Source organism: Sorghum bicolor, chromosome 6 (assembly GCF_000003195.3).
Source record: "Sorghum bicolor cultivar BTx623 chromosome 6, Sorghum_bicolor_NCBIv3, whole genome shotgun sequence".
Lineage (NCBI taxonomy): Eukaryota > Viridiplantae > Streptophyta > Magnoliopsida > Poales > Poaceae > Sorghum > Sorghum bicolor.
The window spans coordinates 3,161,562-3,174,835 of NC_012875.2; the positions used below are offsets into that span (position 1 = coordinate 3,161,562).

The following is a 13,274-nucleotide window of genomic DNA, read 5'->3' on the forward strand; positions in this document are numbered from 1 at the left end:
CAGGAGGTGCCACTGCTGCTCCTTCATCCGTAGGTGGAGGAGGACGGGATGTTGAGGCCCCTTTGTCCCCCTTGTTGGGGACAGGTGCGGTCCTTGCCTTCCCCTTCGTCCGGGGTGGAACGGGAGGCCGCGATGATCCCCTGTTGGTCCTGAGACCGGGGCTTGATGCCCTGCGAGCCCTTCCTGTAGCGCCTGTCGGGCCGGAGGATCGGGCGACCTGGTGAGGAATATGCGGGGGAAAGGCCGGACGGGTCCTAGCCTCAGAGGTAGGGTCGGAGATCCTAGATCTCTGACGCCCCCTTCGTGAGCCCCCCGCATGGTGTCCCGAACGTCTCCCACGCACTGACTGTGGTGGGATCGGCTCGGGGCTAGGCTCGACGTCGTCACGTGGCGGGAGGAGGACCATGTCGTAGCCGGAACCGAGCGACATGAACTCCAAACTCCCAAACTCCCAAACACCATGATGGTGCCGTGACGGAGCGGGCGAAATCCGTCCGCCATCCAAACCTTCCTAGTAGGAACAGGTGAATGTCACGCAGAAGGCTCCTACCTGGCGCGCCAACTGTCGGCGTCTAGACTCGCGGTCTAGGCACTAACAAGTATAAGTCTGCGTGACTGACCAAGCTTGGATGGTGATGCAAGTGAGACACAGAGGGTTTATACTGGTTCGGGCCAAGAACGCCCTACGTCCAGTGTGGCTGTGGATTCTGTATAACCTTGCACCCAAAGGTGCTTGCAGTAGGGGGTACAAGCTAGTTGCGAGAGAGGGCTAAGTCCCAGGTCTCGGCTTGGAGTGGACAGAGTGCGGGCTGCTGCTCTGTGAAAGAGTGTTGCGTGTGTGAACCTTCTGAACTTATCCTTAGTTGTGAACTCCGGCTCCCCTTTTATAGCCTCAAGGGAAGGCTGGGTATTTACATGAGTAGATGTCTTTTATTGAATGGTGAAACCACAGTTCCGACCCTGTTGAGGCTGGTCCATCTCGTCCTTGAGGGATGGTTGACGGCATGGCTGTTCCTGTGGAGGGTTACCGAGCCCTGTAGGGGTCGCGGGGGTCGGATCGCCAGCACTGCTTCACATCTCGTCAATAGTGGGAAAAGACCCCAAATAGTGGTGCTGATTTACCTCTCCCATTCCCTTTCTACTGTGCGGCTGTACGCTGCAGTGAAAGAGGTAAGGGCACATAGTGAAAAAGGTGATGCTGCAATGCCTAGGGTGGTTGGAATAGTTGTCGCCTTGCCCTCCTGCGGTATGGAAGCCATCGCGTCTGTCATGTTGTAGGTACGGGCGCCGTGCGGTGGAAGTCTTGCTGCCCAGGCGGAGTGGGGTCCGGTGCCCGAGCCTGGACGGGGTCGGGCGAGTTGGAACTTGCGTCCGAGGCCCTGAGGGGTCGGGCGAGTCGGAACTTGCGTCCGAGGCCCTCAGGGGTCGGGCGAGTTGGAACTTGCGTCCGAGGCCCTGAGGGTTGTGGTTAGTATGTTTTTTTTTGCGTTTTTCATTGCTCTGATTTGGGTATCCCTTATTATGGTACCCAACAAGTGCGTTGCATCGAGAGATTGCATCGAGTGGCACTAGGTGTTCGTGTTGCAAGCCGGTGGTGCTTGTTACTCTTGGAGGTTGCCACCTCCTAGACGGCTTGGTGGCTTGTGACTCCGTCGAAGCACGCAAGGAGATTGTGCGGTGCTCCGGAGAAGAGATTGTGAGGGGTACGGTGCTCACCCCGCGGGGATCGCGAAGAGCAACTCTAGTTGAGCGAGACGTGAAGAGCGACAAGTGGTCCGGCCGGGTCAAGTGCTAGAGCTTGTGGTAAGCACTCCACGTGGGAGAGTGTGACTTGCGGGTCACTACTAGCAAGAGGACCGGCGGCAACCTTGGAGCTTGTCTCAACGGGGACGTAGCTTGGTGGCAACCAAGTGAACCTCAGGAGAAAATCATCGTGTCAACATTGTTCTTCCCGTTGGTTTGCAAGTCCCTAACACAAGCTTGTATTTGCATTCTTATATTTGTGCTTGTGTAGTTGCTCTTGTAATTAGTTAGCTTGTGTAGCTTGCTAGTTACCTTCTTGCTTGTGTAGCTAGAAGTAGTTCCCTTGCGTGACTAATTTGGTTTGTGTAACCTTGTTAGTCACATTGCTTAGTTTGTGTAGCTAAGTAATTTGTGCTCTCTAATTTGGCATTGGTTGCCTTGTTTTTGAGCTTACTAGTGAGCTTAGGCTTTGTGCGCTTTGCCTCACTAGTTTGTGTAGGAGCTCCCCCGGTTTGCAAAGTACTAGTTGCATAGGTTTGTGTGACCTTGCTCCTAGAATTGTTTAGGTGAGCTCTTACTAAGGTAGCACCTTGCTTGCTTGTTTAGGATCTTTTCAAGGTGCTAGAGAACTTAGATAGAGGGGTGTAGTCTTGGCTAGACCGATAGTTTTAATTCCGCATTTGTTTCGGTTAGCCGGCGTAGTAAATTTTAGAAAGGACTATTCACCCCCCCTCTAGTCCGCCATCTCGACCCTTCAGCGGGGAGCGAGCCCGGCCGCTGCTGGGCCCTGGAGCGAGACGAAGCCGACGAGAACAAGGGCGCGGACTTGGATTCCACTCCGCTGCTGCGACGAGAACAAGGGCGCGGACGTGGAACCTCTCCCGGCCTCGAAGGTGGCGGAGGGCCGCGGTCGGGCGGCGGGGTGGGGCGCGAAGGCCGGGGCAGGGCGCGGCCGGGGGTCCGCGGCGTGGCGCGGTCGGGCGCCGGGGCGGGGGAGAGGGGCGCGGCGCGGCGCAGGGGAGCTGGGCGGCGGCGCTGCGGGCAGGGGAGAGGGCGGCGGCGCTCCGGGCAGGGGAGGTGGGCGGCGGCGGCGGCGCTGTGGGCAGGGGAGGGAGGCGCTGCAGGTAGGAGATGGGGCGGCTCTGTGGAGAGAGGAGGGAGGCGAAATGGGTCGGCCCAATATTGTTAGGGTAAAGTCCTTTGCCGACTGCTTCCAGGTAAAGGCAATCGGCAAAGGCATTGGAAAATATTTTATTATAATCTCTTTGCCGACTGCCCTACATTAAGGCAGTCGGCAAAGAATTTTTGTATTTTTTTCCTTTTTTTTAAACAGCCACAACTTGCTCTTAATTTTTTGAAATTTTTAACATAGGTTCCACATGTAATAACATTAAACCTCAAAAGATTTTGTGATTTTTTGACTTTTTTTGCTATATTTCATTAATTAATTTCTTTAAATTGATTTTTCCACTACATAATCCTACTTTGAACTACTTTGAACTATAGGTGCATGAAATAGTAAAACTTAGCCATTCAAAAAATGATATTCATGTTGAATAATGTATTTTTAGAATATATCCAAAAACAAACCCAAAATTTTGAAGTCCTTGTCCACGGAACATGATCATCCAAGTGTGGTAGAAGTGACTTTTAATTATATAAAACTCAAACAAAATCGGAAAATTACGAAACTTGTTGAGGTATCATGTTATCACATGAGGAGCCTATGATAAATATTGAAAAAATTTGGAGCAAGTTGTGACGTCAGATGTACAAAACCCAAACACTTGCGCATGTGTTCACATGTGATCATATTGAAAATGTCTGATTTTTGTTCATCTGATACTGCAACTTGCTCCAAACTTTCTTAAATTTTTTTATAGGGTCCACATATGATAACATTAAACCTCAAAAAGTTTTGTGATTTTTTGACTTTTTTTACTATATTTCATTAATTAATTTCTTTAAATTGATTTTTCCACTCAATAATCCTAATTTAAACTATAGGTGCATGAAATAGTAAAACTTAGCCATTTGAAAAATAATATCCATGTTGAATAATATATTGTTAGACCATATCCAAAAACTGACCTAAATATTTGAAGTCCTTGTCCACGGAACATGATCATCCAAGTATGGTAGAAGTGATTTTTAATTATATAAAATTCAAACGAACTAAGAAAATTACGAAACTTGTTGAGGTATCATGTTATCACATGAGGAGCCTATGATAAAATTTTAAAAAAGTTTGGAGCAAGTTATGATGTTAGATGTACAAAACTCAAACACTTCTGCATGTGATTACATGTGATCATATTGCAAATGTCTGGGTTTTGTTCATCTGATACTGCAACTTGCTCCAAACTTTCTCAAAAAATTTTTATAGCTTCCATATGTGATAACATGACACCTCGTCAAGTTTCGTAATTTTCCGACTTTGTTTGAATTTTATATAATTAAAAATCACCTCTACCACACCTAGATGGTCATGTTCCGTGGATAAAGACGTCAAATTTTTGGTGAGTTTCTAGAAACGACCTTAAAATAGACTCTCCAACATGAATATCATTTTTTGAATGGATAAGTTTCATTATTTGATGCACCTGCAGTTCAAAGTAGGATTCTGCGGTGGAAAATACAATTAAAGAAATTAATTAACAAAATATAGCAAAAAGGGTCACAAAATCACGAAAGTTTTTAAGGTTCACTCTTATTGCACGTGGAGGCTATGAAAAAAGTTTGAGGAAGTTTGGAGCAAGTGATGACGTCAAATGTACAAAACCTAAATTCAAACTTCAAAAATAAAAAATTTTATCTTTGCCGACTGCCTAGCGGCCTGGTGGCAAAGGAGACGTCGATGGGCGCCGTTAGTGTCCCGCCACCTTTGCCACTAGCTTTTCTTTGCCACCTGCCAGACAGCCACCTTTGCCACCGGTTTTTCTTTCCCACCTGCCAGGCAGTCGGCAAAGGACGTCTTTGCCGACTGCTTTTCTTTGCCACTTGACAGGATAATTGGGCAGTCAGCTAAGAATCCTTTACCGACTGCTTTTAGAAGCAGTCGGCAAAGAGACTGTTTGCCGACTGCCCTGTCTTTGGCAGGTGGCAAGGTATTTTAGCAGTCGGCAAAGTCCAGTTTTTCTGTAGTAATTTTGACAACATAATTAATCATGAATATTTTTTCCCATAGTGTCGTAATACTAATACGAGTATGTTACTGTAATTTTTAAATTTTTATTGAAAAAATAGTTTTTTAACGATTCCACAAAAATAAGATATACAGAGAATCTTCAAGATATAACATGTTTTGTAGTTCTGGCCAGAGGGAATCTAACAAAATTTGAATCATAAATTTTGGATTTAAATTTGATTTTATATGAATTTTATAAGTTTTAGTAAATTTATGTATTCTTTAGAAGAGGACAAGATGCTAGCAAATCTCACCCACATGAGATCCGTTAGTGCGTTGTTCATTCCTCGGAGCACGGGCCGAAGCCGGCGTATCATGAGACGACGACTCTATGCTGTCAACCGCTCGAGAGGAACTTTTTTATAAAATTTTTTGGACACAGACAGCTCAAAACTCCCGTTGTACGTGCCCTTAGCCTGTCTATCCCTCCACTTCCCCAAGCATAAGTTGTAACCGGCTTTACTAAAAGTAATATGGTGTTTGAATATATGGACTAAAGTTTAGGAGATGTTTGGATAGGATGTCGCATGAGGTATTTGGATAGTAGTAAAAAATAAATTACAGAAGTTCTTTGTAATCCATGAGACGAATTTATTAAGCCTAATTAATTCATCATTAACACATGTTTACTATAGTGCCATATTATTGGATCATGACTAAATTAGACTTGATAAATTTGTCTCGTAAATTAGTCTCAATTTGTATATTTAGTTTCATAAATAATCTATATTTAATACTTCATGCATGTGTCCCAACATCCGATGGGACAATAAAAATTTAGGAGGTGTAACCAAACACTATATAAATCATGATCACTTTAACGTCCCGTCATGACTCAAACTCACGACCAGACTCATACTATTTGGAATAACATGTGTTTAGCTAGCATATAGAGTTTGATGCTAAGACACATTAGAACATATGACACAAACTTTATGTTCCATTGCAACGCACGAACATGCTTGCTAGTGTATTATAACTAGCAAACAAATCCTTACATTTTGTAATAAACGTATAACTGATTGCATGGTCACCTAGGCAACTTTTGCCTTAAAGATTTATATAATACAATATGATTGTGTCACCTGCACTAATACGTCTTGAAATCAGAGTCTGGTCATGGACAAGATAGAGAAAAGTGGTGCGTGAGGGTACCATACAAAGTAAGATAGAAGAATTTGTTCTCCGCCTGTGGTGTGCTTTTTTGGCAAACACTGGTAATTCTCCGTGTGTGTCCACCCATCAGGTGAATAGTAATCAATTATTAGATGTAAAATCTATGGTGAAAAACTTAAGTGGGTAAAAGGATTCAAGGTGAGGGATACATACTTTTCAATTTTGTTTGCTCTTTTATAGTCTAGACTAGACTAGATAGACTAGAATGGAATAGACTAGATTAGATAGATTACACTTGGGTTGAAAATGAACAAGATAAGAGTATCTCCAAGAAACTATGCAAATCATTTTGTAAATCTAAATATAGCTAGTATTAAAAAAACCATCTCCAAGAGACTAGGCAAATGGCTCTCTAAATTTAGCCATGTATTCCATGATGTTCGTTCTTTGTCTCTGGATAGCCCCTCTTCCGCTCGGCATCAATCCTCTTCCTGCGCACTACCCCTTGCAGCGCACGTCCAGGATTCCGGTGGTAGCGAGGACTTGGTGGATTTGTAATGGATGCAGAACGGAAGGGTACCCAATTGATGCGCCGTCGGGTGGTTCCTCCCACCGGTGGCCAGCCGACACGGGTCCTCTTCCCAGATGCAGCAGAGGTCGAGGTCGTGGATGAGTTATCTGGTGAGGTTCTCTTCCCCTTTCCCCTTCGCAGGTGTTGCTATTTTTGCTGTTTCTGAATTATTGATATAAACCAGCATGTACCTAAATGATGGTCTCTAGGAAGTAGGAAGTCATCTTCAGCTATGAATTGTGCTTCTTGGAAATATTGTTGAATGAATGTCATGTTAGGAAATTACATTTTAATTCGGTGACCATCTTACGGCCAAAGATGTTCTAGAATTTTATGCCCTGGATTCCAGTTTGCTGAAGATGGACAATCACTATGTCAGGGCTACTACATAGTCGTGTGTAGTTAGAAAATCAGCAATCTACTGATTCTTATAAGTTCATATGTTCATTGTGTTGTTGCTTTCGAAATCACAACCTTATCCCATGGTTGGAGTATATGATTTGACATTGTGCTTGTCATGTTGGTAGCCTGTCATTTAATTTAAGTTCATCATTGCAATATGTAATAATGTAAGCCCTTGAAAATGAATTCAGTCATTTAACTGTTATCTGTGATGCCTCAGTTAACTTTATTTTTTGTTTCAAAGAATGGCCTAAAGTTTTATGTATGTAGTTCTTAGGATATATTTGAGTTGACTGAATGTCTTCCCTATTGTTCAGCAGGGTAGTGCAAAACTGGGATTTGGCTTTCTTGTTACAAGATTCTTCAAGTTTTGCATTCTTCTTCAGTTTTACAGGAGATCTTAGCTGAACGTGACATTCAGAAGAACACCATTTACTATCGTAATTATAGGAGCCTGTTATTGGCTTACTGCTATTCCAGGTCTGCACACGTCCAGGCGCATTGCTGGACGGACTGCAGTGCCTTCCTTGTCCAGTCAATTATTTTAGGCATGTGTAGGGTTAGATGCCATGGATTCAATAACTCATTAGCTCCTACTTCTAGCATCAGTGTGTTAGTTCCTGAGAACTCTAACTCCTACTCCCAATTTGTGAAATCAATAATCTTTGTTATTTGCTACCACAGGTACCATGGATTCAGGAGCATATTTCGCTGACCTGATTACAAAAGGGCATGGTCTTGCTGGTCAGTCTGAAAATCCACCTCCTCCTCAGGAAGTAGTAGCACAAGATGAGGTTCAAACAATAGGGAAACGAAATCAGAGAAGAACAAAAAATTTCACAGTTGAAGAGGATGAACAACTTGTAAAAGCATGGCTAAACGTGAGTTTGGATCGAGTGAAAGGTGTTGACCAACCACATACCACATATTGGGAACGTATACATGCATATTTCCATGTCCACAAGGATTTCTCATCTGATCGCACCCAAGGGTCTCTAATGAACCGTTGGTCTGGTATACAACACGATGTTAACCTCTTTGCTGGTTGTCTTTCCAAGACTGAGTGCGAAAATCAAAGTGGAGTGTCTATCGATGACAAAGTTTGGTGACACACCTTTCCCTTTCGAATTGTATGTGATTTGGATGCACCTCATACATTCATTTTTTTCCACTATGTAGCAAGCAGATGCATTGAAAATGTTTATTAGAGAAGACAGGCAGCATAGGCAATTCTCATACATGCATTGCTGGAAAATATTAAAAGACCAAACTAAGTGGGCAGATAGGCGCAGGAAGATGGAAACCCAGAAGACAATCAGTAAAAAGCATAACGTTGTAGCCAATTCAAGTACTGCATCGGCTTCTCCTTTGCTGCCTTCTCCTACTATTGATGGGAATGAGCATTCAAATAGTGCACTTCAGAGACCTCCAGGGCAAAAGAAGAAGCAAAAATTATGGCAACATTGTAGCATTGAAGCATTGGATTATCTTTTGGCTAAAAAGAAAGAAGCCGATGCAGATAAAGAGTTGAATAAAGAGGAGCGGTGCAAGAAAGCCTTTGCATTGCAGGAAGAAAGGATTAGACTAGAGAAAGAAAAGCTTGAGTTACAAAGGGATCAATTTGAGTTCAACAAGAAACTGGAAGAAGAGAGAATTATGAATGTTGACACAAGTCACATGTGCCCTGACCAGCATCAGTACTACCAAGCGCTCAAGAATGGCATACTTGCAAGATGCCTAAATAATTAGATGTGTTAATGTCTTTATTTTGTAGCTTCCCTTAGAATATATTTAGTTGCTCTCAGGTTGCCACATTTATAGTCATATTAATATGTTTGCAGTACTTGTTCTCAGATTGCCACAAGTGTGAATATTGCATCCCTGTTCTTGTCACATTTTATTATATTGCATGACCAGAAGTTCTCAGATTGAAACATGGCCTTGTGCACAGTTTGTTCAATAACTGAGTGGAAATACAAATGTTTCTACTAGCAAATAAAGTCTACATGAATATAAGATAATATTCTAAAAGTGAATAAAATCATCTAACAATTATATTGTAACAATGAATAAAGTCATTCAACAATAATATTCTTATAAAAATCTAGTTGATTTTACCACAGGTGCTCAACAAGGTCGGCTTGAAGCTGTGTGTGAGTTTCCTTGTCCTAAATGTTCTTGTAATTTGAATGAATTCATCTAGTTCAGGTGCACCATCATGGGATATTTTACCTTTTTCTCCCATGTCATCATAATTGAAATCATCTTTGTCATTGTCAATACCCTCACCCTCAATTATATTGTGCATAAGGACACAAGCATGATTGTTCCAAGCATTTCCTCATCCCACACACGAGCTGGCTCTCCAACGATAGCAAAGTGAGCTTGTAGAACCCCAAATGTTCGTTCGAGATCCGTCATACAACCTTCTTATGTCTTGGCAAAATATTTCTTCTTGTTGCCTTGTGGCTCTAGTATAGTTTTCAAGAACATGACCCAAGATGGATATATGCCGAGATAATAACCTATTGTATAATTGTTTGCATTAATGCTATAGTTACATGTGGACCACCACCTTCAATAAGCCTTGCAAATATAGGAGATCGTTGAATAACATTTGATATCATTATGAGAGCTTGGCATCCTAAAGAAATACATGCCAGATCCAAATATCCTTAGAGGCAACTGCTTCTTGGTTCCTTTTTATGTCCCCGATACATACCTTTCTATCCAATAGGGCAATTTTTCTACATCCAACACATGCAACCTATGGAGCCAAGCATTCCCAGAAAAACCTCTGCTCTCATCATCAATTGCAAGCAATCTAGCAGTATCTTGTTCATTAAGCAATGTCATGTACTCGGGTCTGAATACGTGAACAACTACGACGAATCTTCTCGAACTTTTTAGTGTAGTACTCTCCCCACTACATACATAGTCATCTGTAGCATCAGTCGCAACACCATAAGTTATCATCCAAAATACGGCCACCACCTTCCGCAAACAAGATAGTCCTAGGGTAGCAATTGTATTTCTCTTTTGCACAAAGTAGTCATCATGCTCCATAATAGCATCTTATACTCCTATAAAGCTAAACCCCACTACCTATTTCTCTCAGCATACAAGATGTCCAACTAAGCAACCCACTATCACACACAATTAAAAATCCATTAACCCATGCAATTGTAGTGTTCGTGTCAGCAAGTCACTATATTTCTCTCAACATGCAAGTTGTCTAACTAAGCAATGCACTATCACATATAACTACAATTCATTAACCATACAATTGTAATATCCACGTCAGCAAAATACATAAGTATTTTATTTGTCCACGTCATTATTTGTCCACGTCAGTATTTTATTTGCACAATTCATTAACCATATTCCGGCAGCAATGCGCGGGATATTCTCCTAGTTTGTTATATGAACATACACATGATGCCTCTTTTCAAATCTATGGTACAAGACAAAACTAATTAGCCACATCTAACATTTAGAAAACAAATTTCAAACTACAGGAAAAAGTACAAACCTATGCCTAAAATAGTTCGGCGCTCTGAGAAAGTCTTGATAAAGTCCGAAGTGCACAAACTGCCTATCACGGTTCAATAGGTGCTGTCCATCTAGGGAACCATGATGATATAGTTGTTTTGAAAGTGTCATTTGCTACTGCGTTTGCGGCAACAATATATAAATCATCATCATCATCATCATCTGAAGATAAAGACATGTATAATTCATCATATAATTGAATTCATCTTTAGAATTCATTCATATAGTTGCATTCATCTTCAGAATTCATTCATATATTGAATTCATCTGAACAAATTGTCCTATCAAACAATATAATTATCAATTTGCAAAGTTCTCTGTCTACATGGGCCAAGAAAAACAAACCTCCTGGCCGGCTTGGGCGACCACCAGCAGGCTGCCGTGATGCGCCTCAAGCAGTTCTGAAGCAGTGCGGCCGCGACGCCCTTTTCGCCGTGGGGTCGGCTCCGGCTTGTTCATTTACCTTATAAAAGTGCTGTTAGTTGATTTATTGTGAGAGAAAAACACTGTTGAGTGCTTGGCAACTTTGAATATGGAAACTATAACTAAGGGGGTGTTTGGGACTGCTCCACAAACTCTGCTCCATAAACTCCACCGTGGAGCAGCTTCACAAAAAACTGGAGTTTGTGGAGTACCTCTTTAGGTGCTCTCACAACTCCACTCTTTTTTCTCGAACTGAGTGCGTGGAGCTGAAACCGTTTAGCTAAAAAATATGGAGCGGAGCTGAAAAACGTGGAGCAGTTCCAAACACCCCCCCTTAGCGCTTGTTTATCAGATTCAGCCCAACATACGCTCAAGCGCAAAAGACTTACCAAGCCCACGCTTGAAAAAAAAAGCCTTACTGATCCCAAAAAAATTAATGACATGGCAACTTTGAATATGGAGAGTCCTAGTTTTGACGAATACTCTAATTTTTTTCAGATCTATTTAAAGAGTAGCTAAATCATTAAATTTGATTAATATTTTTAGAAATTTCTTAGAGAAATATCTCGTTTTTCATATTTATCCTGCACGTTTTGACATTTCCAGAAAAATAAAATATAGAATGGGAACCAAGAATTTGTGACTACCAGCGGGCCAACATTTCTCGCCCAGTTTAGCTGCATGATTCCATATTTTAAGTGAATAAATAAGAAAAAAGAAATTAGTTTTTTTTTAGCAACAAAGAAATCAGTTTTAATCTGAAATCAAATTTATGAATGAAACATGGAAAAGAACCAAGGGCAGGCTATAGTCGGCCCAGCATATAGTCAGTCTGCTGCCAATTGCTGCTGGGGGAAGCTAGCCGTGGGCCGTGTCTAACACTACATGTGCTCGATTAAAAGGTCCAGCGTCACCCCTCCTTTGAAACCCTTCTTCTAAACAAACCTTTTTAAACTGAATGAACAAAACTCACCAGAATCAGCAAAGCTAGCAGTAGCAGTGCACTGCTAGTCGCCTTGGCCGGCCAGGGTGGATTTTTTTTTTGGTTGGCAAATTGAAATGGAAATTTATACAAGACTCTGCATCTAATTCTCCTTTTCCTTTCAATCCAACAGGACAGGATGGCTACAACAAAACAGAAATGTGCTAGAGAAAATAAGAGAGAAGGGCAAAAGCGAGGAAATCCAATGTACACACAAGCCACACTGCAATTCAGCGACGTGTGCTTTCTCCATGATCATGGGTTTTGAGGAGCTTGGGGAGCCTAGTGGCACTAGCAATACTGGCCTATGTTCTGCTCTCCTGCTCTTCTGCTGCTTCACCACTTGTACTGGCCTCACTCTAAAGAGTAGGGATAAAAGTAGTACGGATATTTTCCGGTCGTATTCGAGATCGAATTCGTTTAGAGAGGTTCAGAGTCTGAATATTCAATATCCAATACCATATTCGTATCCGAATACTTAAATCGTATATTTATGATGTCGACATCTAATCGTATCTTATCCGACATGATTGACATTATCCATATTCGAATCTGAATCCGACCAAAAATATGAAAACAAATATGATATCAGTAATATCCGTCCGTATCCGATCCGTTTTCATCCCTAAAGAGGGAGATCACCCATCGTCCGACATGTCGGAAAACAAGAGAGCTCATGCATTCTCACTTGTTAATACTATATATTATCATCATTATTTTTTAAGTGACCTTTAAATCATTTCTCAAGGTAGCATATTTCCATAAATATTGGTAAGGTCTTGTTCATTGGTAATTGGAGCCATCTCCAACAAAATCATGTCATTGCCACTGAGCTTGAAATCTCCATACATCGCTTATCGCTTCAAGTCAGGGGGCTAATTCGGTGGATTCTCACAAGCAAATATCATCATGGGACCTCCTCACATGGTCCGATGACTATTGTCGGGTACCATAAACCGAGGTATCCAAGCTAACACCATATAAAGCCCAATACTCTTTTTCAAAACAAAGGCTAAGGCCCAAAATCACTTGATCTCGAGAAAGGAGAACAGCTGGGCCGTCCAAAGGGTCTCCCTGGATTGGGCCGAAACCATTCCATTTCAGCTTAGGGCAGGCCTCGAGTGACATGAGTCGTCCCCTGTCTCACCCGAGGCTAAGCCTCGGACAGTTTCTCCGACTCGCCGAGCCTAGGCTTCGAATTAATTCTTCTGCCTCGCCTGAGCCCGTGCTCGGACCCTTTCTCACGTCAGCAGTATCCAGGCTTCTTGCGCACAACTGTCGTACTGTAGATGAGACGC

General features: G+C 42.4%; 2 protein-coding genes across 4 annotated transcripts; one reads left to right on the forward strand and one right to left on the reverse strand.

Annotated features, from left to right (window-relative positions):
• On the reverse strand, nt 2,498-2,983 carry LOC110436305 (anther-specific proline-rich protein APG-like). Its single transcript, XM_021462998.1, has one exon. It carries the CDS (start codon nt 2,981-2,983, stop codon nt 2,498-2,500), a length of 486 nt encoding a protein of 161 aa, XP_021318673.1.
• LOC8083406 (glutathione S-transferase T3) lies at nt 6,523-8,912 on the forward strand. Of its 3 annotated transcripts, none has more exons than XM_021463975.1 (4): nt 6,643-6,727; nt 7,340-7,499; nt 7,704-8,119; nt 8,199-8,912. In XM_021463975.1, exons 3-4 carry the CDS (start codon nt 7,709-7,711, stop codon nt 8,766-8,768), a joined length of 981 nt encoding a protein of 326 aa, XP_021319650.1. In that variant the 5' UTR covers nt 6,643-6,727; nt 7,340-7,499; nt 7,704-7,708; the 3' UTR covers nt 8,769-8,912. The 3 variants fall into 3 exon arrangements, with proteins under 3 accessions (XP_002446097.2, XP_021319650.1, XP_021319651.1); XM_021463976.1 differs by having other exon boundaries at nt 6,652-6,727; nt 7,337-7,499; XM_002446052.2 differs by lacking the exon at nt 7,340-7,499 and having other exon boundaries at nt 6,523-6,727.